This window comes from Eucalyptus grandis, chromosome 2 (genome assembly GCF_016545825.1).
Source record: "Eucalyptus grandis isolate ANBG69807.140 chromosome 2, ASM1654582v1, whole genome shotgun sequence".
Taxonomy (NCBI): Eukaryota; Viridiplantae; Streptophyta; class Magnoliopsida; order Myrtales; family Myrtaceae; genus Eucalyptus; species Eucalyptus grandis.
The window spans coordinates 27,672,766-27,698,443 of NC_052613.1; the positions used below are offsets into that span (position 1 = coordinate 27,672,766).

Below are 25,678 nucleotides of genomic sequence, written 5' to 3' on the forward strand. Positions count from 1 at the left end.
CTCAAACCCATTCACCCACACATCCATCTCCAAATGTCAAAAATGCCCTTAACAACACCAAGTATCAATTTACAACCGCCATCGATACAACAGAAACAAAACTCACTCATCCAGGAAAATGGCACTTTCGTAAAAATATTGCTAGACGAGACTTTTAACAATAGCATCAAGATCCTTCACTCTCTCGCTCTCTTTCCTCTTCCTTTGTATCCATTATAAGGTCCTGTACTACGCTTTCCCTCTCTCTGCGCAGAGTTCTCATTCTTCAATTCTCAAGCATTCACTTACTCCCTCAGCCTTTTCAAGTCTCTCGCTATTCGCTTTGCTGGAAACATGGCGGTTTCTGGCAAGCGCGGACCTCTTGACGGCTCTTTCCCTCATGAGCTCACCTCCAATACTCCCTTTTCCAGCCAGACCCCGAAGAAGCCCAAAATGCTAGTGAATGAGACCAATTCGCAGGCATCATCCGGACCTTCATATGAGGTTTTTCTGAGTTTTCGGGGAACCGACACCCGTCATGGATTCACCGATTGCCTTTACCATGCCATGGTTGGGGTCGGGATCCTTGTCTTTAGGGACGATGAATCCCTTCGCATCGGTCAAAAAATTGGTGGTAAACTTCTACAAGCAATTGAGAACTCCAAAATCTACATTCCCATATTCTCCAAAAATTATGCTTCGAGTCACTGGTGCCTCCGAGAGCTCGCATACATGGTTGAGTGCACCTCAAAATTGAATGAGAAAAAAGAGATTCTGCCCATTTTCTTGGATGTGGAACCTGAAGATGTCAAGCTCAAAACAGACTTATATAGCCAAGCTCTTGCAAAGCACCAGGAAAAGTTTAGTGCAGAAGTGGAGTCATGGAAAAAGGCTCTCAATGAGGTGGACGAGATAAAGGGATGGAACTTGAAGAAAGATCAAGGGTAAATATCTATAACTTGTCAACTGCCATCTGTAGATTTCATTTTCCTCCGTGTTCAGTTTAATTGTGGTATTGTCAGTGAAAATATAGTTTACACATGTAGTCGATTTTATATAGTTTAAATGTAGTCACGGCAATGGCCGCCGCTGCTATCGGCCACCACAGCGGTGAGAAAGGAATGCTCTCTGGTGGCCTCTATCGGTGTTATCGCTGCAATAGCTCCAGCCAATGGCACTATTGCGGTGGTAGCGCACCCTTCTTATCCTGATTCCCTCTCTCCTCATGCTCCCTGTCTATGACATAATAGCTACGAACAGTAATAGATCTCCAAAGAGCTCCACCAAGCCGTTGGCCAGCCACCGCAGCAGCTCGTCCGTCAGTCACTTCTTCGTCGCCAGCCCAACACCAAGTGGCCAGAAGCTACCTCTGAGCCATTCGGCCCCCACACTTTCTCTCTCACTCGCTATGGCGAGTTGGATCCGGGATCTGGACGACCATATCCAACGTGGCTTTGGCCCAAGGCCAATGACGCCATCCCCGACAGTCGCAAGGCCGCGACCCATGTGACGTGGAGAATTGAGGCAAGGCCGATATAGCCAGTCAACGGGCACAACGGGCGACACACGGAAATGTGATGGTGACGGTGCAGAGAGGCGAGCGACATCAATGGTGCAGTGGCAGGGGCCGACGGTGATGGTGACTGAAGTTGGCGAGCGGAGATCGGCAAAAATCATAATCATATAGGTGTCTAGATTTTTTTGCCAGGTTTATACATAAAGTGAGAGCAATTTAGTCACTGTGCGAGTAAGTTTTACATATAAAGTTATCCCTAACATGGTTGTTACCTTATGGCAGCCAAGGAGACCTTATATGTTCGGTAATTCAAACGATTTCAGTTAAGCTGAAGGTTGCACATGAAAATGTAACTGAACATCTAGTTGGAGTTGATGATCGCGTAGAAGCTATAATCAAAATGTTGGAAGTGGGGTCTGATGGTGTACAATTTCTTGGAATCCACGGAATGGGCGGTGTTGGCAAAACAACTCTTGCTAAGGTCGTCTTCAACATACTATCTTCTAGCTTTGACGGATGTTGTTTCCTTGCAGATGTTGGGGAATCATCAAAAGGCAATAATGGTCTGGTAAATTTGCAAAAAAAATTGTTATCCAAGCTCTTTGGTTCTCATTCTATCGACCAAATTTATCACGTGAATGATGGGATCAACATGATGAACAGAGGAGTACTTAAAAATAAAAAAGTTCTCATTGTTTTAGACGACGTGGATGAGAAAGAACAACTTAAAAGTCTAGCAGAAAAAGGTGATTGGTTCGGTCCTAGTAGTAGGATTATCATAACTACTAGGGACCAAAGTATCCTAATGGTTAAGGGAGAAGCAATAGGTGAAGGCCTTGTAGAAAAGTCCGCAAACGTTTTGACTTACGATGTACAAGAAATGAAATTTGATCATGCTCTTAAGCTTTTTAGTAGGCATGCCTTTAGAAGAAACTCTCCACCAGAAGATCATATGTTCCTTTCTGAGAAAATTGTCCATACTTTGGGAAAGCTCCCTTTAGCTCTTGAGATTACAGGTTCATCCCTTAACGGAAAACCTGAAGAATTATGGGTTGACACATGGAAGAAGCTACAAGAAGCTCCTCCTAAGGAAGTCCAGAGAAAATTGATGATAACTTATGACAGGTTAGATCCTACACAAAGGGAAGTATTTTTGGATATAGCCTGTTTTTTTGTTAATAAGGAGAAATCATACCCTTTCTACATGTGGGATGCCTGTGGATACCATCCACATGATGCCATTGAAGTCCTCTTTCTCATGTCCTTGATAAAACTCAAAGGCGATATTTTATGGATGCATGACCAAGTGCGAGACCTCGGAAGGGAAATTGTCCGTCAAGAGAACTATACCGATCCCTATGAGCATAGTAGAGTGTGGAACTATGATGAAGCTTGGAGCATTCTGAAGGAGAAAGAGGTAAAAAAAAAAGGAATAGCAATTTATTTTTCGATGTAGTGTTGTAGATTATTCTTGTAAAAGGATAAATTAATCGCTATTAGCACTTGTAATTGTTTGCTTTTGACCTTCACATATGGACTTCTGGATGTTTCCATTGTCAGGGAAGTAGGAAAATAAAAGCAATGTCTCTAGGATATTATGGTGGATTTCATGGAGGCATTTTGACAAGTGATGAAGTTGCTCCGTTACGAAACCTAAGGTTCTTTCAAGGGAATGGAAAGCGCCTCGTTGGAGACTTCAACAACCTTCTCCCTAGTTTAAGATGGCTTTCTTGGCAATTTTGCTCTAGCCAGTTTGAGGCAACAAACTTTCATCCGGCTAACTTAATCGTTCTTGACCTTTCATGGAGCAATATTTCGGAGGAATGGATTGGTTGGGAACAACTTAAAGTATGATATGAGTCCCACTCCTTGCATAAGCATATTATTTCTTCTGTCTTTTTGTTCCACTACAGGTCATTTCTTAATATATATTTTATCAAATTGTTTTGTAGGAGGCCAAAAAACTAAAAGTACTAAATCTCAAATTCTGCATATACTTAAAGAGAACACCTAATTTATCTACATGGGTGTACCTAGAGAGATTGATTCTTGATGGTTGTATCGACTTAATTGAAATCGACCCATCCATTGGTAATTTGCGATATTTGTTGACCTTTGATTTACCAAATAGGAATATTAGCAAATTGCCATACTCAATTGGAGGGTTGGTGAAAATTAGGCAGTTGGATTTATCGAAGTGTACGGAGATAAAGGAACTTCCAGACTCGATTGGCGAATTACAATCATTAGTCGAGTTGGATTTATCATCAACAAGTATTGATCACCTACCTGATTCAATTGGCAATCTAAAGCAATTGAAAGTAATAAGGATGAGCGACATAAGAGGGATCACAAAATTACCAAGTGCGATTGGGCTAGTGGAGAAGCTCGAAGAGTTAGATGCTCGAGGATGTTGCAACTTGATTGGCGAAATTCCTAAAGAAATCGGGAGACTGTCCCATCTAAGGATCCTAAACTTGTCAGACACACGTATATGCGGATTACGCACCACGGTGAGTCACCTCTCTAATCTCCAAACACTTGAGCTAGAAACATATTCTGAACTTGAACAATTGCCGGAGCTTCCCCAAAGTTTGACTTGTCTGACATGGGACCGTAAAAATTACCGGTGGTCCTCTATCGAGAAGGAGAAACGTTGGCGTAACATGATATATTGGCGGGAGCAAAGTCGTGCCCATGAGGAACCTGAGTCGGAGGAATATTGGCAAGAGCAAAATCGTGCTTATGAGGTACATTACCAGGAAATACTGCATATTGCTGTGCAACAATTCTGCATGACAGACCTCCCTCTTTCCACTAGAATTGGTGCCCCATCTCAATAGGAAACACTTGTCATTACTCTTCCCACTAGCATTGGTAGCCTATCTCAACTTAAAACACTAAAATTGTGCTGCAAAAATGTGCAATTCCTCCCTCAGCTCCCCTCTAGTTTAAGAGAGTTACAACTTCGAGATTTGAAGACCGCACGATCACCGGATTTTACCAATTTGAAATGCTTGTCAATCTTGACATTCGATAGATGTTCGCTAGAATTTTCCAGTATATTTGATGCGGAGTCGGAGGAACTCCATATGGAGCTCTGTGAGCTTAGACAACTGGACGCACCGTTGCAGCTAGAAATGAAAAGATTGAGATCATTAGAGATGGCTTATTGTAAGTTCCTTCCAGAAGTACTTGATCTGTCGCGCATGAAGAATCTAGAAACGGTAGATTTGGTATATTGCCTTTCATTAGTCAAGATTCGTGGCCTTGAAGAATTGGGATCCCTTTGCTCCCTAACAGTCGACCATTGCCCTACCTTGGAGAGGATGTCAGACCTATCGAAATTGAAAAAGCTACCAAAGCTCCAAGTATGTAATTGTTGGAAGCTAAATAAGCGGGAAATCTATTGGAATTATTGGAATGGAGAGTTTGGGGGTGACATTTGCAACGTCGGCGGCTTCGATTTGTCGTCTGTCCCCGACGAGCATAGATTTCGTGCATTCTTCGGCTTGTCTTTCTACCCCACCTCCACTTTGGTATAATGAGTCCCATCAGTGGCTCTGATTCATCTTTTGTGTCCAGTGAGCTCAGACTCGTTGCATTCTTCAGCGTGTCACCACTACCTCCGCCTACGCCATCCCCTCTAGGAGCCCCATCGACAGCTGGAATATGGCAACACCACGTTTCGCACCATAACTTGCACTGGTAATTCTAAATTGCTCACCAAGTGTTTCCGCAATTACCTATTTCCCTATTCAGATCTGGATATGGAGTTTTGTTACAAGGGTCTGATGGTTGAAGTTTATGGTGTTGAGCTAATTGGGAAAACTGAGCGACTAGCACCTTATTTTTTATTTGATTTGGTGTGTAGACGGTGGTAAAAACCCCACATTTCAATAGAAGTTTCTATTCACATTCGTTGAAGGGTTTAAGGAGTTGAATCTTGTGTTGTGCAACAGTAATATCCTCACCTTCAACACTTCATCAGTAGTGAAAAGTAATTGCTTCCTACCTTGAATTTATTTTGCTAACAAAACTATTGTTGAGTTGTTTTAGATTTTGATCATTCAGCGGCTAGCATTCTTATCTTAGTTGTCTTTTCCATTGTCTCAAGATTTCGGCTTCATAAGGTTCTTTCTCAGAGCTTCAATAATACGGTCTAGCCTCTTCAAACTAAAAAATGGGCAAGTACAATCCATTAAATCCGTTCCTCTTTTCTTAAGTATGTAGAATTATTTGTCAGCTTCAAAAGCAAAATACAAAAAAAAAAAAAAAAAAAAAAAAATTGTTAGAAGATGGAGTACATATGATGACCTTTGTTTAAGAATAGTGGTGTGATTTTCTAATTCAATCATATGCAATAATAATTTGACTAGGTTCTAACTTTGCTTTTGAATTACATGTCGACTGCTAAATTGTTGTTGTTGTTGTGGTTTTCGCCGTCGTCATTATTATTGTTAATTAGGTTCGATTGCTTGAATAATTTGCTGGAAACTTGGGTGCTTCATAGTACTGGCTACATTTTCCATATCACCCCGATTCTCCGGATGCATTTTCCATATCACCTCAATGGTCGATTAAATAGCAACATATCAGGACGTGTCACCGACCCATTTATTTTAATACGCATGTGGAAGTGAATAATTAAATCCTCAGACAACACGAAGATGTGATAGAAAAGTACTGCCACAATTTTCAAAAACCAGATTACACTTATATACACCTCAGACTAAGTCATATACAATACTAATCTATATATACAAGTCTGCAAAAGATGGAAAAGCTACTGGTCTTCTAAACATTCGACTCTTCAACTGAATACTCCAAGGACCCTGGATCCGACAAACTCGAATCCACCACCGAACCACCTAGAGGGTCAGCCGTACCCTCGCCAAAACCTATCTCTAGCACTAACCTAGGAATCTCATACTCTAGAAGAGGGCCTTCTCTGGGTCCATTTTACCTGTGACAATACCACAATCTGAACTTATGGGATACCTTATGGGGTAGACCCGCATCAACCCAGATAATGGATCTCACGAGTTTGTAGACCCAAGCTCTTTGGCTCCTAGAGAGAGGAATCTAAGAGTGCTGTTCAATGACCTTCTTTGGCTATCCAAAATGCTCATAAGGTATTAACATCTAAGGAACTGTAAATGTTATCCCACAATAGGATGAAACAACGTTTCAGCAAGTTCACCCTCTAAGTCCTGACTAGGAAAGAAATACGCCTAAAGGTTACCTAAGCACACACAAGACAGAGGGCTTACCTTAGCCTCAGTTCCTTCCTACAAGTTAGTACAATTCATATATTCAACGAATCACTCCAATTCAAATCAAATCAATTTGAGTCATCGATCAAACGATCCAATCGACTCCATACCACCAACATTATCTCTCAGTCATCCAATTCAATACTATCTATAAAGTCCAATCACATCAATGACTATTCACCATAAACTGAAGATAGATAGTATAGTTCGCCAAAAGATGATAAAGTATATGGCTCGCGCTAATTTGATATATCAAAGCCTTCAAGCTAATATAGTATATTGATAATGCTCACTAGAAGCTGCTAAGATATACTGCTCACCAAAAGCAGATATATCAAAACTCTCAGACTTATATGATATACCGATATATTGCTCACCAAGAACTGATATATCAAGGCCCACAAGCTGATATAGTATACCATCCTGGTCAACCAACAATTTTCACCATTTTTATCATACCAGATAAAATAATCGTGTATGGGTACACGGTTGACCTTAGCCAAAATACAATATTTTCATTTTAAAAAATCTCACCATTTAATGTAGTCCACCAGAATATTTTTAAAGTTATAAACCGATGCCTGATATTTCCCAATTAAACACTCAAATTACTCAATTTTGGGATAAATTTCCAAAATTACAAATTCCACTCAATTAGCACAAAATAGTAGTCAATTAAATAAACCAATCACACCATTGCAATCAGCACAAAATTCCGATCACTGGCTATCCCGGTCTAATTTTCAAAAAATATTAATTAATTAAATAAATACCAATAAATGCCATAAATGCAAACTGCGGCCAGAAAAGCCTAATTAAATACCGAAATGGGCCCGGAAATTTATGAACCTATCTAGATAAATAATACAACATATCTGCTTGCTAATTACACTACTCTAACCACCTAACATGCATAAACGATTAATTAAATTGCTAATTCGGTCTAACTTACCACATAATCCAAGCTTAACCTAAACTAATCTACTCTTAAACATAATTAACTCCATAAGTGGAGATTAGTGAGTAAACTCACTAGTTTTGAAATCCGATGAGTTCACGAGGACGACGAGGCGGAGACAGGCGATAAACTCCAAAGCGACGGCAACTAGCAAGGCCGGGAAGTGCTCCAAAGCGGGCCAAACACTACACGTCTCCCTACTGGGTTTGATTTATGTGGCTAGGCCAAACAAGAGAGCTATGTGGTTGGTTTGGTGAGATAGGATCGACAGAGGCAGCGGCGGCCTAGGCGGGTGACTCTGATGGCAGGCGGTGGCTAAACGGGGTCCAAGGGGCTTCAACGATGACCCAAGGAGCTTATGGGACAGCAAGGAGACAAGAGAGAGGCGGCTAGACGCGAAGATGGTGGGTAGCGCACGCAGGCTTGCGGTTGAGCGCGTGACAGCAGCAAAGACATTCCGGGGCTTGGCTGCGGTCGACGGTGAGGGAGGGGGCTTAGCTCAGTTTCTTTTGCACTTCTAGAGCTCCAAAAGTGGTTGCAATGGAGAAAGCAAAGGGCAGAGAAAGAAGAAGGGGACAGCCAAGGCCTCAGCCCACTTGCAGACCACAAAGCTTCCTTGGGAAGCCATTGAAGTGGTCCAAAAGGTTGGGGACCAAGGGGCTACGAATTTTGCACAATTTCTTTTGATTCCACTTCAATTCCCTCTTGAATCGGTTCAATTCGACCCTAAAAATCCAACCCAAGTGTCCACGATCAAATTGACATTTTTCCTCACCAATAGAACAAACTTGCATTCCAACAACGTGATAAAAAACAGTCCCCTAAATTTTCCGGTCGAAAATGACCCTATATCGAATTTTCGCCAAAAATCTCGGTTTGCAGAAAATCTTCGGAGGATGAATCGATGGTCTTAAAATGATTCATAACATGATAGAAATTTCAATTTCTAAAATTGAATTCAAATTCATGGTTAATTTCAATCAGACGCGATTTTAGTGTGACCTAGCCTACCGGTTAGAAATTTTTAGTGCAATTGACCCGTGATTGATTATTTTCAAGCCACAACGTACCTCTTCGACACATTGGCGACTCTCAGTGGTTGTGAAAATCTTGAGAATTCAAATTCGGACACAGGGTACCAAAACGACAGAAAAAAAAATCAGTCTAGTACCAATCGACGAGAATTTTGCAATTTGGTGGAATCACCCATGTTTAGCTACATATCTTAGTAGAACCGACCTATCTCTGATCTCTAATCGATTTTTAACTGTGCCAAAATGATCTCTGCAGATGAGCATGGTCAAGTAGTCGATTCCTAGTTGAATTCTCAAGTCTGTTGCATTAAAATCCCTTAATGACTTCCCCAGATAGTCTAGTTTCACTAGCTTAGAGAATAGCACTATAGGTGCATCGATGAAAGGCCTGATTTATTTAATTGAAAATATGACTGAAATTTCAGGATGTCACAATTTTAGTGTTAGGGCATGGCATGTCATATTTGCCATCTTATATTGTTCTATCATATATGGATATCATATATCTTGTCTACTGGTGAAATATGAGCTATTTGCTACTACTGAGTGTATTTATTCCTTCTAGAAAGTAAAAATCTAGCACAATTTAGTTCTCCCAATAGTGACCATTGCCGGCATTACGCTAGTTCTTCCAGCTAGATTATGATATTGTTAATTTTGCAATGGAACAAGCATATTACTCATCTTGGTAGTGAGAACAAGGCCTTGGCTTTTTCCTTCTTTTTTCAAGAATATCATTAGGCTCTTACTAACATTTGATATAACAGCTTTTGAGATTTAAACATAGAGATATGTCAAACCAATTCTGTAAGAATGATATAGACAACTTCCTGCAGTTGAAGTAATGGAGTTTTTACATATTCCCAAGGGTGTGAGACGGGTGTTGTTCATAACCCTTGATACTGTCGGTTAAACTTATGTTCCTAAAATACTTTTGTGGGTCATGGTCAACTGAACTAATGTGGGATTTCCAAATTGTTGGAGCACTCATCTGAGTATCTTAATAGACTGTGGTATTAGTGAATGCTATGATCAGAAAGCGAAATTTGATTTGCGCTCTGTTTCGTTCTCATATGGCTTATGTGCAAAAAAGAGTTCAACATGAGCTATGTGGGACTCATGAGAGACGGAGCAAAATGCTTGGTAGAGAACACATACATTAAACTTGTTGGTAGGACTTTTCCCTCTTTACTATTCTAATGAAATCTTAGTGAGAACCCTTTTTTTTGGGTGATGCTGGTTTGCTTCATTGTCATCTTATCTTCACCTTTTTCCCAGACTCACTGATTTGTGGTGTACTTCGTGATGTTTCTCAATTGTTACCCAGAAACCATACTAGGATATATTTTTCTATTAGGCAGCTACCTTATGAAATTCAGACTCATGTGACAAGCCAAGGTTCTATTACCATGAATTTTAACTTGCAGCTTCAATACAAGCAAATGTTATTTTTCTTAGGCATGGAAAGAAATGCATGCTTTCATCTTGTTTGACTCCCTGATGGCACAAGAGTTGCAATATAATGTTGTTATAACTGTCAACATGAAGACATGATATTTTGTTGATCTCTAAAGACGTGTGTGTAAGACAATGCTCAAGCATATATTGCTATTAGGCTTTTGAGCACTACACAGGTTCATTTTTTTTCTAAACCTACCCTTGAGAAATAGTGCAACTTGATCATCAAATTTCTTTCTTGTTCTACAACTTGTAGATTGAGATGCAATCCTGCATGACCAGTCTATGCTATTCAATGCATAAATTGATTACCTCTTTGTTGTTGCATATGATAATTTGATTCCATCCCATCTTATCTTCCTTGAAAGCTGGGTAAGAAATTGATTTGACGTATGACAAATTTCCTCATCAAAGTTAAGAATGAACATGTTTCATTGCTGAATTGACATCTCAAACTTAACTAGTGTTGGTGATTTTTCTCAGATTTCACATTGCGGCATTCTCATATGAAGTCTAGGCTCCAAAAACTAACACTACAATAAAGCTGTAGGAAATTATTCTTGCCAAGGGTTTGAAATTTGAAGATTTACTTGCAGGAGTGTATACAGTCCATATCTGCCTTTGAGATTGCTTGGTGCAAAAGGATCGCCTATAGGATGCATGCCAATCAAATAACTGCTCCAGGCAAGTTTTGCTCTTTTTTAGGGGAATTAATTTGACACCGACTGTTTTATCTACAATCATCATTATCATCATCACATGAGATTGACTTGCCCCTGATTGGTTACCATAGAGATGTCAATTGAAGATTCGTTTGTCTTTTTCATGACTTTGCATGTGATAATGCTAGGTGCTAACAATATTTCTTTTCTGATCCAGGGGAGTAGAAGTTATCAAAAGGGCGGAGTGAGAAAAGCATTGCATGTACATTCTCCTTGGAATTCAAATTTACTTGATGGGACAGGTTTTGCAGAGAACTGGGAACTTTAGCAATCATTTGAATGTGTAATATTACCATAGGCAAAGTAGAGGCTGTGGTTATGTTTACATAAATAATTTCAGGCTTTCAAAATAAGACTAGTCTAGATCATTTCTCCTGTTTTTTTCTTTTCCCTTTACTAAAGAGCTGCTGGGGATTGAATTCATGTTAATATATACTTGACGAGGCCCACCAAAATTGGTTATAGTGACTAATGAAGAGAAAGCCTGTCATGCAAATTCTCTCTTCCATGGTGTTGTAACTATCTTGGTAGTTACCTTTAGCTTCTGCTTAAAAATGTAAAATATGGCACACAACATGATTTGAGAGATCAATTCCAGCTGAAACGGAGGCAATCAATGCAAATGAACTGCAAAAGTAGATTTTCATTTACATATGACTTAAAGATTAAGCAGTTTGCACCTGATCATTTGCAAAATATGCACAACGTAACTGTGCTCTTACACTTACTGCTTATGATAGCCATTTGCAAATAAAATTCGTTTTCCCTCTTTAACTATTAAGATATTTAGATTGTATGCAGATTTTGTTCCTTATAAAAAAAAATGGAACTAGCATAAGATGCGCGACGGTAATTTGCTGTACGAACACTTCTTGACAAGCAACGATGCGGTTAGAAAAACAAAGAAAAGTTTCCAGGTTAAAGAGAACTTCCGGTGTTCGACAACATTATTACGTGACTATACAACGGCAGCTTCCTACAGAACATTTGACATTTCTCCTAGTAGAAGCTCTCTCTCAGCAAGGTCATGGATGACAGTTGTCCTACTTCATAATTCGATGCCACAGACAGATTGGGGGTATCTGTTGGGTCGATATGTTATACACGTAAAGGAATAGCGGAGAATCTGCTAGAAAATCCATCATATGCATCACAACTCATATGGAAGAAAGAACGAGATAGAAGAACCTGGTAAGCTGTCATCAGACTATCTTCATCTTTTCCCTGAGATGTTTTACGTTTATCAAGGGGAGGATGTTACTCAGGTCAGCATTTTTTTTTTTAATTTATGTACCGAGTCATACTATACTGCACATCTTCTGCCTAAGCAGGAGGCTACATAATTGGTTGCCTATATTGTTCTATGAAATAAAACGTGTGAACAGTACTACCAAGTACTCACATTATATTGCTGGGAAACAAGTGAATTAGAGAAGTCACACCACTATTCTTACACAAAGGTCATCTGATCTACTCCATCTTCTGACATTTTTTTTCTTGTAATTTGCTTTTGAACCTTATACATAATACTGCATGCATAAGAAAAGAGAAATAGATTTTTTGGATCATACTTGCACGTTTTTTAATCTGAAGAGTCCATGCCGTATTATTGAAACTCTGAGAAAGAACATTATGGAGCCGAACCCCTAAGACCATTACAACTAAGATAAGAATGCTAGCCACTCAAGGTCCAAAATCCAAAACAACATGAGAACAGTTTTCTTAGCAAAATGGAGTCCCTATAAGGAGGAGCAGATGCGGGAGGAGGTGCAAAGTATGAAGGCACCTGAGGAGCCAAAAGAAGCTACATATGACGGTGCAGAAAGTGCACAGCTTGCTCCCAGTTTCTACAATAGCAGGAGCACAATATTGCTCAGAATCCACTGTAGAATGATCATGGTAAATGGTCATGATGATGTCTCATACCAGAGGCGGCAGCAACGCACCAAACAATGCAGCAGATCCGAGCTCACTGGACACAAGTGAAAAATCGGAGCTGCTGATGGGACTTCTGGAAGAGACGGCAGAGGTGAGTCTTATTTTGAAAGCCTAAAATTATTTTGAAGGGACTCCTCAAATGCTTTCACAATAATCGCATCCAGAAAAAATGCACAGGTCAATGAATTGATCCATAGCCAGATTCATTTCCTCCAAGATCTAAAAGTCAGGAAACTGAGAAAAAAAATTTAAGCAATCACAATGATAAACTTTTATAAGTACCTTGAAATTTCAAATTCCATGACTGGAACTTTTCTTGAGCTGGAATCCATTAAATGGCGAAGAAATATAGGAGCTCCAAAAGTAAGGGAATCCATGTCTTCAGAAGCAACTGCATAAATCTGAAAAACAAATATTACAGCTAAAGCACCATTCATGGTAGATGAATTCTGGTTACCACACAACAATTAAGCAATGATAGGATTCAAAGTCAGCAAAAATTCCTCGGACAGGCTTAGTAAAGAACATACCAAATGTAAATGACTAAGCAGAAGAAGACATTAGACAAGTGAACAAGCATATGTGTGAGTGAAAAAGTAAATTAAATCATGTTTACATAGTGTTACACAATTGGTTATCATGGAAAAACAATGAACAATTCTAAATCAGAAGACAATCAAATGGGAAGATACTTGCCTTTCCAGCTTTGCAAAGTGCAGCACATTGTGCCTCTGCTTCTGAAGTAGCCTAAAGTACAAAAACTGAAATTGGTATCTGAACTTTTTGTTAGAAATAAAAAAGAACAAACTTTTCAGACAGAATAGTAACCTCAACTACTGGGACACCAATAAGCCTTAATAGTCTTTTGCAGTCTTCATTGTGCTGTTGCGTCACCTGCAAGAGTATCAAAGCCATGTACCACAAGTGCACACACATCCAGTTAGCTAAGTAGATAGGTTTTTCTGGAAAACAGAGACAAAATCAAACTTCGCATCAAATAAGACAAAAATATCGCACCGTAAGGAAACCAAAACGAGACCAACCTTCACAGTTCTTTTTGTAAGAATTATTGTGGCCCATATTATGTGATTTATTATATGGTTTAATAAATGATTGAAATGCTATAAATAATATTGGTTATGAGAAGGTACGACTTTAATAAAACGAAAGGGTATATCGCTTTGATGGAAGGCACCTTTTCAACGAACGTATAAAAGAGTCCGGTCCTCTCTCCACCCACATACGAACAACAATAACTGAAAGAACGTATTCTTTCTTCCATCAATTGAATACATTAAGGTTTAGTGGGTTAAGGGAGAGAAATCGGATTTCTCCTTTTGGTTCGAGATCATTGGGTTTTCTACAACGATCATCATCAAGCGTAGCGCTATGGATAAAGGTTTGTCTGAATCTATTTGTGAAAATCATGAAGATAAAAGATCATTGATTTGTTATGAATTTCCGCATCAAGTTTTATATGAATTATTTTCTAACAGTTGGTATCAGAGCGTTTGGTTTATGATCTCATGATTTTTCCGTTTAAAGAAATATTATAGTTGATGTTTGATGATTTGTTGAACGATCCTGTTCGTAGCATTTGTTGTTGTTGAAATGTTTTGGAAGGTTCTGTTAAAGAAAATCCGAATGATAGAATGTTTTTCATGGACTAAAATGGTGAAGAAAAGTTACTGTGTGTGCACGAGTGGAAAAAGACAAAAATGGTGGAATTCGGAATTTTGAGGGCAAGGAAGAAACTCGCCGGTTCCGGGTAAAATCCGGCAACCCACCGCTTGATTTCGGACCCACACCGTCGCACTGTCATGAGGAACATTAGCCATGATTTTTCCGGTATATTGGTGTTCGCCGGAGGCTAATCGAGCGGCGGAAGCGGCGGTGGTGGAGTTTTTGTGTTCTGAAACTTTGGTTTGATTTGGGGCCAATTTTTGGTCATTTTCTCCGAAATTTGGACCCATGTGGTCGTGCCGGCATGCTCTTCAAAACCCATTATTTATTTGTGTCTGGGATGGGCTGCCGGAGAAGAAATGGCGGCGAAACCGCGGCGGAACGGCGAAAAATGGCGAAGAATCGCGTCTCGTGCGCGAGGAAGAAGGCGCGTGGGATCCACGCGCTGCGGTTGCGTGCACGTGGAACCCACGCGACACGCGCCTTCACGCGCGCGCAAGCGCTGCGCGCGTGGGATCCACGCGCGGGGCTTCCCGTGCAGGTGCAGGCGCGTGCAACGCACGCGCCCGCGCGTTGGACGCGCGTGCGAGGCACGCGCCCGACGTCCCAGCGCGGCCTTATTTACGTTTTTGCCCCTATGCCATTTTTTAAAAAAATTCCAATTTTGTCCTTCTTGCAATTTATTTATTGTTATGCCCCTGTTTAATTAATAATTGCAATTCTGTCATTGCTTATTATTTACCATTTTGCCCTTATGCTTTAATTGCATTTTATCCTTGTGTGCAAATTTGGTAAATATTTGTATTTTACAATATTGAAAATTCATATTATGAATGGTTTGTTAGTCACCAAAGTGGCCGAACCTTGAAGTTTTTTGAATTTTTGATATTGTAAATTATTTTATTCAATTACCCATGATTAAGTGATGCTATATATGAAATTGATATGTTTTATATCATTATTGGAGTTATGGGTATATTGAAGTTCATTTATTATAAGAACTTAGGATTAACCCAAAGGTTAATTATTTTCTTATAATTCATGAACATGATGGTTGATAATTAATATGATTTGTTAAATTTGTTTGTATATCCAAAGATAACAAATAAATTTTAATAAGATATATTTACAATTATCAAATAAAAGTTATTAGCATCATTATGGTTTATATATATTTGTATATCATAGGATCGCCCAAATGAGAACTATGATGTGCATGTGTAGTTTAGTTTAATCTGATTATATGATATTCTCAAAGCATTAATGTATGAGTATTTTCTTGCACATTTGCAGTATCTGTACCTGTTTCACTCCATACGCACGCCTCATCTGTTCCCTTATTCAATGGGATAAATTTTCCTGATTGGAGTGAACAAGTCCAGTTTCACTTAGGTGTCCTGGATCTTGATTTAGCACTTCAAGCTGAGAAACCAGCTGCTATTACTGATGAAAGTAGCAATGATGAAAAGTCTTTCCATAAAGCTTGGGAAAGATCAAACAGATTGAGCTTAATGTTCATGCGAATGACAGTTGCAAACAACTTAAAGACTTCTCTTCCCAAGACTAACAATGCTAAGGAATTTATGAAATTTGTGGAAGAGCGTTCTCAAACTGCTGATAAGTCACTTGCTGGTACACTGATGAGCACACTGACCACCATGAAATATGATGGTTCGCGTACCATGCATGAGCATATACTTGAGATGACCAATTTAGCAGCAAAGTTAAGGACTTTGGGAATGAATGTGGATGAGTACTTTTAGTACAATTTATACTTAATTCCTTACCTCATGAGCAATATGGGCCATTTCAAATGAATTACAACACTATAAAGGACAAGTGGAATGTAAACGAATTGGCCAGTATGCTAGTTCAAGAGGAAATAAGGATAAAGAATCAAAAGGCTCATTCTGTTCATCTCTCAAGTCATCAAGAAGTTCGAAAGAATTTTAAGAGGAAAGGTGGAAGGAGCAAGAAGAAAGGACTACACGTCCTGAATGACTCTTCAAAGGCTTCTCAAATCCACAAGAAGGAACACAATCTTATTAAGTGTCATTTTTGCAACAAAATTGGACACTTGAAGAAAGATTGTCTGAAATGTAAGGCTTGGTTCGAAAAGAAAGGTAAGCCTTGTGCTTTAGTATGTTTTGAATCAAACTTTACTGAAGTTCCTTATAATACTTGGTGGATTGATTCTGGTGCCACCACTCATGTGTCAAATACGATGCAGGGATTTCTTACGATCCAAACTATAAAGCCAAATGAAAGTTATGTGATTACGGGGAACAGAGACAAAGCTCCAGTTGAAGGCATTGGCACTTATCGTTTGATCTTAGATACTGGGCATTATTTGGATTTGTTTCGAACCCTTTATGTACCTACATTTTCTCGCAATTTAGTTTCTTTGCCAAGACTTGATGTGGCGGGATTTTATTGTAAGTTTGGATCCGAATCTTTCAGTCTATTTAAGAGTGATGCTCTTATTGGAACTGGAACTTTATGTGATGGTCTCTACAAATTTAGACTCGATAATACTTTTGTTGAGACATTAATGACCTTGCATCATAATGTTGGCACTAAACGAAGTTTGGTGAATGAAAATTCTGCTTACTTGTGGCATAAACGGTTGGGTCATATATCCAAAGAAAGAATGCAAAGATTAGTGAAGAATGAAATTCTTCCAAATTTGGATTTTACTAACCTTGGAGTGTGTATTGATTGTATTAAAGGTAAACAAACAAAGCACACTAAGAAAGGTGCCACAAGAAGCACAGAGCTTCTTGAGATTATACATATTGACATATGTGGTCCTTTCGATGTTCCATCTTTTAGTAAGGAAAGCTATTTCATAACCTTTATTGATGATTTTTCACGTTATGGTTACATTTATCTATTGCATGATAAGTCTCAATCAGTGAATGCACTTGAAGTGTATATTAACGAGGTTGAGAGGCAATTAGATAGAAAGGTGAAAATAGTAAGATCGGATAGAGGTGGTGAATATTATGGAAAATATGATGAATCGGGACAATGTCCAGGTCCATTTGCTAAATTCCTTGAAAGACATGGCATTTGTGCTCAATACACAATGCCGGTACACCACAACAAAATGGTGTAGCGAAAGGCGTAACCGTACTTTAATGGAAATGGTTAGGAGTATGATGAGTCATTCATCTTTACCCTTATCTTTGTGGATGTATGCTTTAAAGACTTCTATGTACTTATTAAATAGGGTTCCTAGTAAGGCAGTTCCAAAGACTCCATTTGAACGGGTGGACGGGAAGGAAACCTAGTTTACGACACCTGCATGTTTGGGGTTGTCAAGCAGAAGTAAGAATTTACAATCCACATGAAAGGAAATTGGATTCAAGAACGACCAGTGGTTATTTCATTGGTTATGCAGAGAAATCCAAAGGGTATAAATTTTATTGTCCTAATCATAGTACAAGAATTGTTGAATCTGGAAATGCTAGGTTCATTGAGAATGGTGACATCGGTGGGAGTGAAAGAATGCGTGATGCTTGCATTCAAGAAGTAAGGGTAGAAGTTCCTATGCCTAAAGCTTCTAAAGTTGTTGTTTCTGATATTGTAGTACAATCTAACAATAATCGAGAACAACAAACACCCAATAATGGAGATGTCAATAATGAACCTCCAATAACCGAGTCACAAGAAATAGCATTAAGGAGATCTCAAAGAGAAAAGAGGTCGGCTATTTCTAATGACTATATGGTTTATCTACAAGAGTCGAAATTGACTTAGGAATTGGAAATGATCCAGATTCATTTTCCCAAGCCATGGAATGTGAAGATTCTAATGAATGGTTTAATGCCATGGAAGAAGAGTTAAAATCCATGCATCAAAATCAAGTTTGGGATATTGTTGAATTGCCTAAAGGATGTAAGAAGGTCGGGTGTAAATGGGTCTTTAAGACCAAGCGCGACTCAAAAGGCAATATTGAACGACATAAAGCCAGACTTGTTGCAAAGGGTTTTACTTAAAGAAGGCATTGACTATAAAGAGACATTTTCACCGGTCTCTAAGAAAGACTCACTTAGAATCATTATGGCTTTGGTGGCTCATTATGACTTGGAGTTACACCAAATGGATGTAAAAACCGCATTTCTTAATGGGAATTTAGAGGAAGAGGTTTATATGGACCAACCCGAAGGCTTTTCAGTTATAGGAAAGGAACACATGGTATGTAAATTAAAGAAGTCAATATATGGACTTAAACAAGCTTCCCGACAATGGTATCTTAAGTTTAACGATACCATAACTTCATTTGGATTTAAGGAAAACACCGTTGATCGGTGTATATATATGAAGATTAGTGGGAGCAAGTTTATTTTTCTAGTTCTGTATGTTGATGATAATTTGCTTGCTTGCTAATGATCTTGGTTTGTTACATGAAACCAAGAAATTTCTCTCTAAGAATTTTGAAATGAAGGATATGGGAGAGGCAACATATGTGATAGGAATAGAAATATTCCGTGATAGATCACAATGATTATTAGGATTGTCTCAGAAAGCCTACATTGAGAAAATTTTAGAGAGATTTAATATGAGTAAATGTTCAGCAGGAATAGTTCCAATTCAAAAAGGTGATAAATTTAGCCTTATGCAATGTCCGAAAAGTGAATTGGAACGAGGACAAATGAATAATATTCCTTATGCATCTATTGTGGGAAGCTTAATGTATGCACAAACTTGCACCAGACCAGACATCAGTTTTGCTGTCGGAATGCTGGGTAGGTATCAAAGTAATCCTGGAATGGATCATTGGAAAGCTGCAAAGAAAGTTCTTAGATACTTGCAAGGAACGAAGAATCATATGCTCACTTATAAAAGATCTGATCATCTCAAGGTGATTGGATATTCAGATTCAGACTTAGCCGGATGTGTCGATACAAGAAAATCAACATTTGGTTACTTGTTTCTTCTGGCTTGAGGGGCAATTTCATGGAAGAGTGTGAAGCAGTCAGTTATTGCTGCATCCACTATGGAAGCTGAATTTGTGGCATGCTTTGAGGCCACAATTCATGGATTATGGCTGCGGAATTTTATTTCGGGGCTTGTGATCGTCGACGGATTGCCAAGCCGCTGAAAATTTATTGTGATAACTCTGCAGCAGTCTTCTTCTCTAAGAACGACAAGTATTCTAAGGGTGCTAAGCATATGGAGATCAAATACTTGTCTGTCAAAGAAGAAGTTCAGAAACAAATAGTGTCAATTGAGCACATTAGCACCAATCTTATGATAGCAGATCCCTTAACAAAAGGATTGCCGCCCAAAACATTTAATGAGCATGTTGAAAGGATGGGCATTATTGGACGTCATTAATGTTTGTATTATGATTGTATTAAGTTTATGTATTTGACACTTTGAGCTCACTTACATGTTTCTGATATTTCCTGTTTTCTATTTAGTATACATTATGGAAATAGATGAATGTTAAACAGGATAGTTTCTAAAGAAACATTATGGTTGGACTATTACTGTACTTCTCATTTATGGATCATGTTAAGTAAAGTGCTATAGTTGTAGTACATAGAGGGGACTATGTCGATTAATGACATATAACCGCTATGACTCGCATTAGTTTTCTTTACTTAATTGTGATTATTATGTGATTGCCAATTTAATGAAATTTTATAGCATAATCTTATTGTGCACATTATAGTCTTCATTAAACCATGAAAGGAAAATCATATGGGCCAAGTGGGAGAATGTAAGAATTATTGTGGCCCATATTATGTGATTTATTATATGGTTTAATAAATGATTGAAATGCTATAAATAATATTGGTTATGAGAAGGTACGACTCTAATAAAACGAAAGGGTATATCGCTTTGATGGAAGGCACCTTTTCAACGAACATATAAAAGAGTCCGGTCCTCTCTCCACCCACATACGAACAACAATAACTGAAAGAACGTATTCTTTCTTCCATCAATTGAATACATTAAGGTTTAGTGGGTTAAGGGAGAGAAATCGGATTTCTCCTTTTGGTTCGAGATCATTGGGTTTTCTACAACGATCATCATCAAGCGTAGCGCTATGGATAAAGGTTTGTCTGAATCTATTTGTGAAAATCATGAAGATAAAAGATCATTGATTTGTTATGAATTTCCGCATCAAGTTTTATATGAATTATATTCTAACACTTTTAATCAATGTCTTCCTTGTTCTGAGACTGCAGACACAATAAATACAATAGCTCACTAAGCATTTTTGTACTCTGTGTTTCTGGGTGATTAAATGCGCGAGCGCGCGCAGAGAGAGAAAGAGATGCATATACCGCAATGGCTACTGCCAACTGCTCAGAGGCATCTGCCCTCTTTGAGAAATTGCTCAGAGACTCACTTAAGGTAACTAAACGTATTCATAGAGGATTCCCACACCCCCAAAAAAGACAAGGCTGCATAATAATAAAGTACCGTTTTGCAAGCTCTTGCTTCTTCAAATCAGGAGGTTGACCATGAAATACGTAGCTATCACAACAACAGCAAAACATAATTCAGAGAAGCACGAGCTTCATTCTTCTAGCATTCTATCCCAATGAAAACACAGGAGGTAAAGAAAAATGTTTACACTGGCTTTATGCCCGCCTCCAACAGCCTAATCGTCCGGTAAAGCATGCCTTGCAGATGACTGCACGGGAAAGCAGCTCAAACTCAAACACTTTCCAGGCACAAAGATCACATCGAAAGTGGATTTTCATTTTTATGGAGTATTACAATGCCAGTGTACCTGGTGACTTCACCAGCCTCATTGGTGAGCATCCGAGTCCCCTTCCTCCCAACCACAACCTAATCCACCAATCAAAAGAACCAAAAGACCCCTACACGAGCAACTTAACAAGGAACTGATAGATGCTCATGCTGGCATCGATGGCGATCCTCCGGCTGAAGTAGCTCTCGAGCTTCTGCTCCTTCACGGCGTTCGGAGCATTGTCCGCCAGTAGCTTCGTCAGTCCCTATCGAAATCAGTGGAAGAGATTCGATGAAGAACATATGGAAAATGATGGGATTGAAGGAGACGGAGGTTCAACTGAAACTACCTTGATGCCCATATCGAGAGAGAGAATTGTTGCAGAGAAATTGTGGGATGAATTGAATTCCAGCTTTTCGAGCTCTTCCGCTTCCCTCCAGGGCTGAAGCGTGGGTGTCACGCGCGGCTGTTGCTAGGTGTTTTTTTTTTTTAAGTACTAGTGATAAACTTTCGGACATAAGCTTAAAAACTAAATTCACAGGCTCGAAGTTGAATGATACTAGTAATAACTTCTCATTCCTAATAATTGAGTAAATGGAAATGTTGAACAAATGAAACTCCAGGGGCAACATATATTGAACAAATTAAAATTTACTGATAATATTATATATTAGGTCAAAGTTTATGATCATTTAATTTTTGTACTGCAGATAATGATTAACAAAAAAATAAAATAAAATTGGGGCGTAAAGGCTTAAATATCTTCTAGACGCAAAAACTTTCATTCTGGTCACACTTAAATCCATAAGCGCACTTTCCACTTTTGCTTCTCATCAGTCACGGCAATGGCTTATGCTGTTCGCTGCCAACGAGCATAGATTTTGGCACGCACAACCACCAATCCACCTTCCTGCCACCACCCCCATCTTAGCAATAAACAGCAAATGCAGCGTCGGCAGACGATGGAAATCTTGTTTTGTCTAGAAAACTGATTTTCTTGAAAATGTATAGAGCTATTCCATTTGATATAGGATCAGGGGCTAACCATGCTACATTAGAGAAGTATGTGTCCTTTTGAGGGATCTCCGATGTAAACCTCATTATTTTCTAAAGCATGAATCCATCGGTATATCGAAGTAAATTGAGACAACTTCTTTTACCAATCCAACTTCAAGGTGTCTGTGTCATGATTCTGTTATAAATAAGTGATTTATGTCTAATCGGTGCTACAAAAATTAGTGCTTAGGTGTACGACCACAATCCCTTACAATAAGAAGAGAATAACTTTTGAAGGCATTATGATGATGCATTATAGTGTACTTCATGGTCAAAATCAATGATTTTCTCTTTGGTCAAAAAAAATCAATGAATTGATTAACTGAGATTTGAGTATTTGAAAGGCCTTTATCTACATTTTAATTCGGCTAATGTACGTTTGTAGGGAAGAGAAAATGTACAATAGTAATTCTTCATCTTTTAGATGAGACATTCAAAAGATTGACCCATGCCAAGTTCGAAATATTCAATCGGAACAACCAATCTTAAATTATCATCAATTGAGAGGATGGCTGTGGCGATGTATTCATTGGTGTCACAACCTTTCTTAAGGTGAGCTACCAAGAGAAAGCTAATGTAATACTAAGCGAGGACAAGCAGTTAATCATAATAGAGATGTGTCAATAGTGCCATCACTCAATGCGGACTCTTCGAAAATCATACCAATCACAATTTTTGGATACTATTTAAATCATTTAGACATACAAATCAATTCTAGGAGTTGCCACTAATCTATCATGGGACAGCAGAAAATTTTACTTTTGCAAACCAAATTGTTATGTATACGGGGACTTGATTACTTAAGATGAATCTAGCGCCTTTTTAATATATTTTCTCTTTAGTTCAATTTTAACCTTAAGCCATTAACATATGATGAGTGATAAGGCGGTTGCGCAAATAAGAATTTAACACTAAAAAATTAAAGCAATAAATAGATTACTCAATGGAAAGAAAGGACCTTGATGCGATGAGCATCTCTAATATATCATATTAGCGTAACTATATAAATATATTTAATAGAAAATTGAGGTTACATAATTAATATTATGAATTCACATAAATTAACCATTCCAAAAAATGTGGGAGAAAAATCTTGAAAAGGAATTGGTCTTGCATATCTTCGTAGATGTTATTAGCAATACTTAAGAAATCAATAAATGAATTTTAAGATATGTGCATGCACTAATTGCGAATACTACAAATCAGGAAATGGTTGCGGTATTACTAGTGAGACAAATGTTATAACTCAAGCAAAATGAACATTTCATCAATTGTCGTAGTATAATAATAATAATATCGAAAGGATTTGGTCTTACTTATCAAATTATAGTCCTTTCAAATGAATGAATTATGGTGGTGCGAATTGACTTTTTTCACAACGAACTTCAAGGATAACTATTTAAATTTGCTTTCGAAATTTGCAAACAAAGAAAAGAGTGAGAAGTGGCTTTTTAATAGTGAATAAATTATTAAAATTGATAGAAAAAGATGAACTTTTAGTACCTAACAACGCCAACTAACTTGATCGAACTAAATTCCCGAGCATGCTACATCATCATTTTACCATTGACCATCCAATCATTTTAGTACATATAGTTTAAGCAAGTAAAAGAAAATTTACTTTCCACTTTTTATACAAAACAAGTTAGGTTGTTCTCAAGATTTATCTTTTAATGAAATGGATGATCCTTGAAATTTTGTGTAAGTACGTCCATGTCATACTTAATTGAACAATTGATTCAATTAAATCGCTAAATTTGTTTAATGTACGTTGTGATTCCTTACCATTCTATTGATTATGTTCCTCTAAAATATCATCTTCATTTTAGTTATTACAAGGATGGAATCCGTGTTAACATCACTTTCTCATCTATTGCCTGTTAAGAACAATTGGTTGTTCTTTACTTTCTTCTCTAGCTACTATAGTCGATCTGATTCCGAACACCTAATTTTTTGTTCGAAGACTTCTCATTCATTTAATAAGAAACTAGGCTCGAATTCGATAGAATTTGATCCCAAACCAAAATACCAATGAAACCACTGGAATGGACCTAGGCTTAGAATCAGGGAGGACGAAGTCAGTTTCCTGTAGGTATGCCTTCTCATAGTGGGCGAACCTCTTGTTCAAGCCTTTCAGGGATAGCTTTTTAACAGAAAACCACTCTATCATTTAATTCAGAGCCTAGAGACACCCGGATAGAACCAGGATGGTAACATTTCTAACTATCCGAGCTGCATTTCTCAAAGGATCCTACCAAGCTGGAGAAGAAGAAGAAGAAGTTTAGAAAGTCATGAGAGAATTTCACAAAACACTCACTTTACTTCAAGGGACTCTGCCCACACATTACATCCTCCTTGCCTTTTATAAGCAATAAGAGGTTACAAACAAACAAGGACTAAGCTCATGGGTCCTGAAACAAACAGAGGCTTTCGAAAATCTTGGTAGGGAATTATTCTCACGGTATGAACAATGAATAGTGAATAGTGATTTCCCTAGCCTACTGCTATAGTAAAAGTGAATAGTAACTTGCTACACTAAACTTGTACGGACATCGAACTTGTTTAGCGGTCTCGTCCATCATGAGCATTGTAGTCATAGTTTGAGTCATTTGAGCTGTGGACTGTTGCCAGAATATGTTCATCATATTTTTGTTCGAGGGCTTCGAGGTCTTCTAGTGAGAGGATCTGGTTCAGTTGATGTGTTCTAGATGCAGATGCTTCCTCGTGAGCCCAGTGGGATGCTTATTCTTTAGCCTAGTCTGTGTCATCATCATTGTTAGGAAAATCATCTTCCTTCCATATTAGAGGATGTATGAATGGATAATCTACATTTAATCCAAAATGATGAAGAATCAAACCTCCATTGAGTCTCCGAACAAGTCTGTATGGCATTGCTATATGAGTTTATCCAGATTTTCAGTAAAATTGTCTTTCTGGATCTGTTCGATGATCTCGGGGGGGTATCGCCAGCTTGGCCAGTCTTTAACTTTCTCAATTTTATACTTCTCATAGTGATGAGCAGTATAGAAAACATGCCTCATGATATACATGTTGATTTCTGCTAGTGCTTTTGGTCTTGACAAAAAGTCAGCAAGCACATTTTTCTTTCCAACAATGTGTTTGGTTTCAAAAGAATATTTTGAAAATCATTTAGCCCAACGAAGCAACTGAGAATTTGGAACCTGATTTTGTTTGAATTTGGTCATCTGAGGGAAAGATGCCATATCCAATTATACTATGAAGTGATGGCCAATGAGATGGAATTCAAACTTTTTTAACCCATTTTTTACTACCAATATTTCTTTAAAAGTGGAATGATAATACATTTATGCTTGGGAAAACT

The 25,678-nt window shown here is 38.3% G+C and overlaps 3 protein-coding genes across 3 annotated transcripts; 2 read left to right on the forward strand and 1 right to left on the reverse strand.

The window, feature by feature from the left end:
• The first annotated feature begins 333 nt into the window (after positions 1–333).
• On the forward strand, positions 334–927 carry LOC120290604 (TMV resistance protein N-like). The gene has a single exon (XM_039306925.1). The coding sequence runs from the start codon at positions 334–336 to the stop codon at positions 925–927; it is 594 nt and encodes a 197-aa protein (XP_039162859.1).
• A 378-nt stretch (positions 928–1,305) lies between these two features.
• Positions 1,306–3,353, forward strand: LOC120290842 (disease resistance protein RUN1-like). The gene is made up of 2 exons (XM_039307326.1): positions 1,306–2,912; positions 3,056–3,353. Exons 1-2 carry the CDS (start codon positions 1,896–1,898, stop codon positions 3,347–3,349), a joined length of 1,311 nt encoding a protein of 436 aa, XP_039163260.1. The 5' UTR covers positions 1,306–1,895; the 3' UTR covers positions 3,350–3,353.
• Positions 3,354–12,682: 9,329 nt separating this feature from the next.
• On the reverse strand, positions 12,683–21,640 carry LOC120286196 (flap endonuclease 1-like). Its single transcript, XM_039306926.1, has 11 exons — positions 21,629–21,640; positions 21,428–21,544; positions 21,319–21,377; positions 21,160–21,219; positions 21,006–21,059; positions 13,925–13,934; positions 13,710–13,775; positions 13,578–13,628; positions 13,164–13,282; positions 12,870–12,954; positions 12,683–12,790 (listed from the first exon to the last, which is right to left on the reverse strand). Exons 1-11 carry the CDS (start codon positions 21,638–21,640, stop codon positions 12,683–12,685), a joined length of 741 nt encoding a protein of 246 aa, XP_039162860.1.
• Between the last annotated feature and the right edge of the window lie 4,038 nt (positions 21,641–25,678).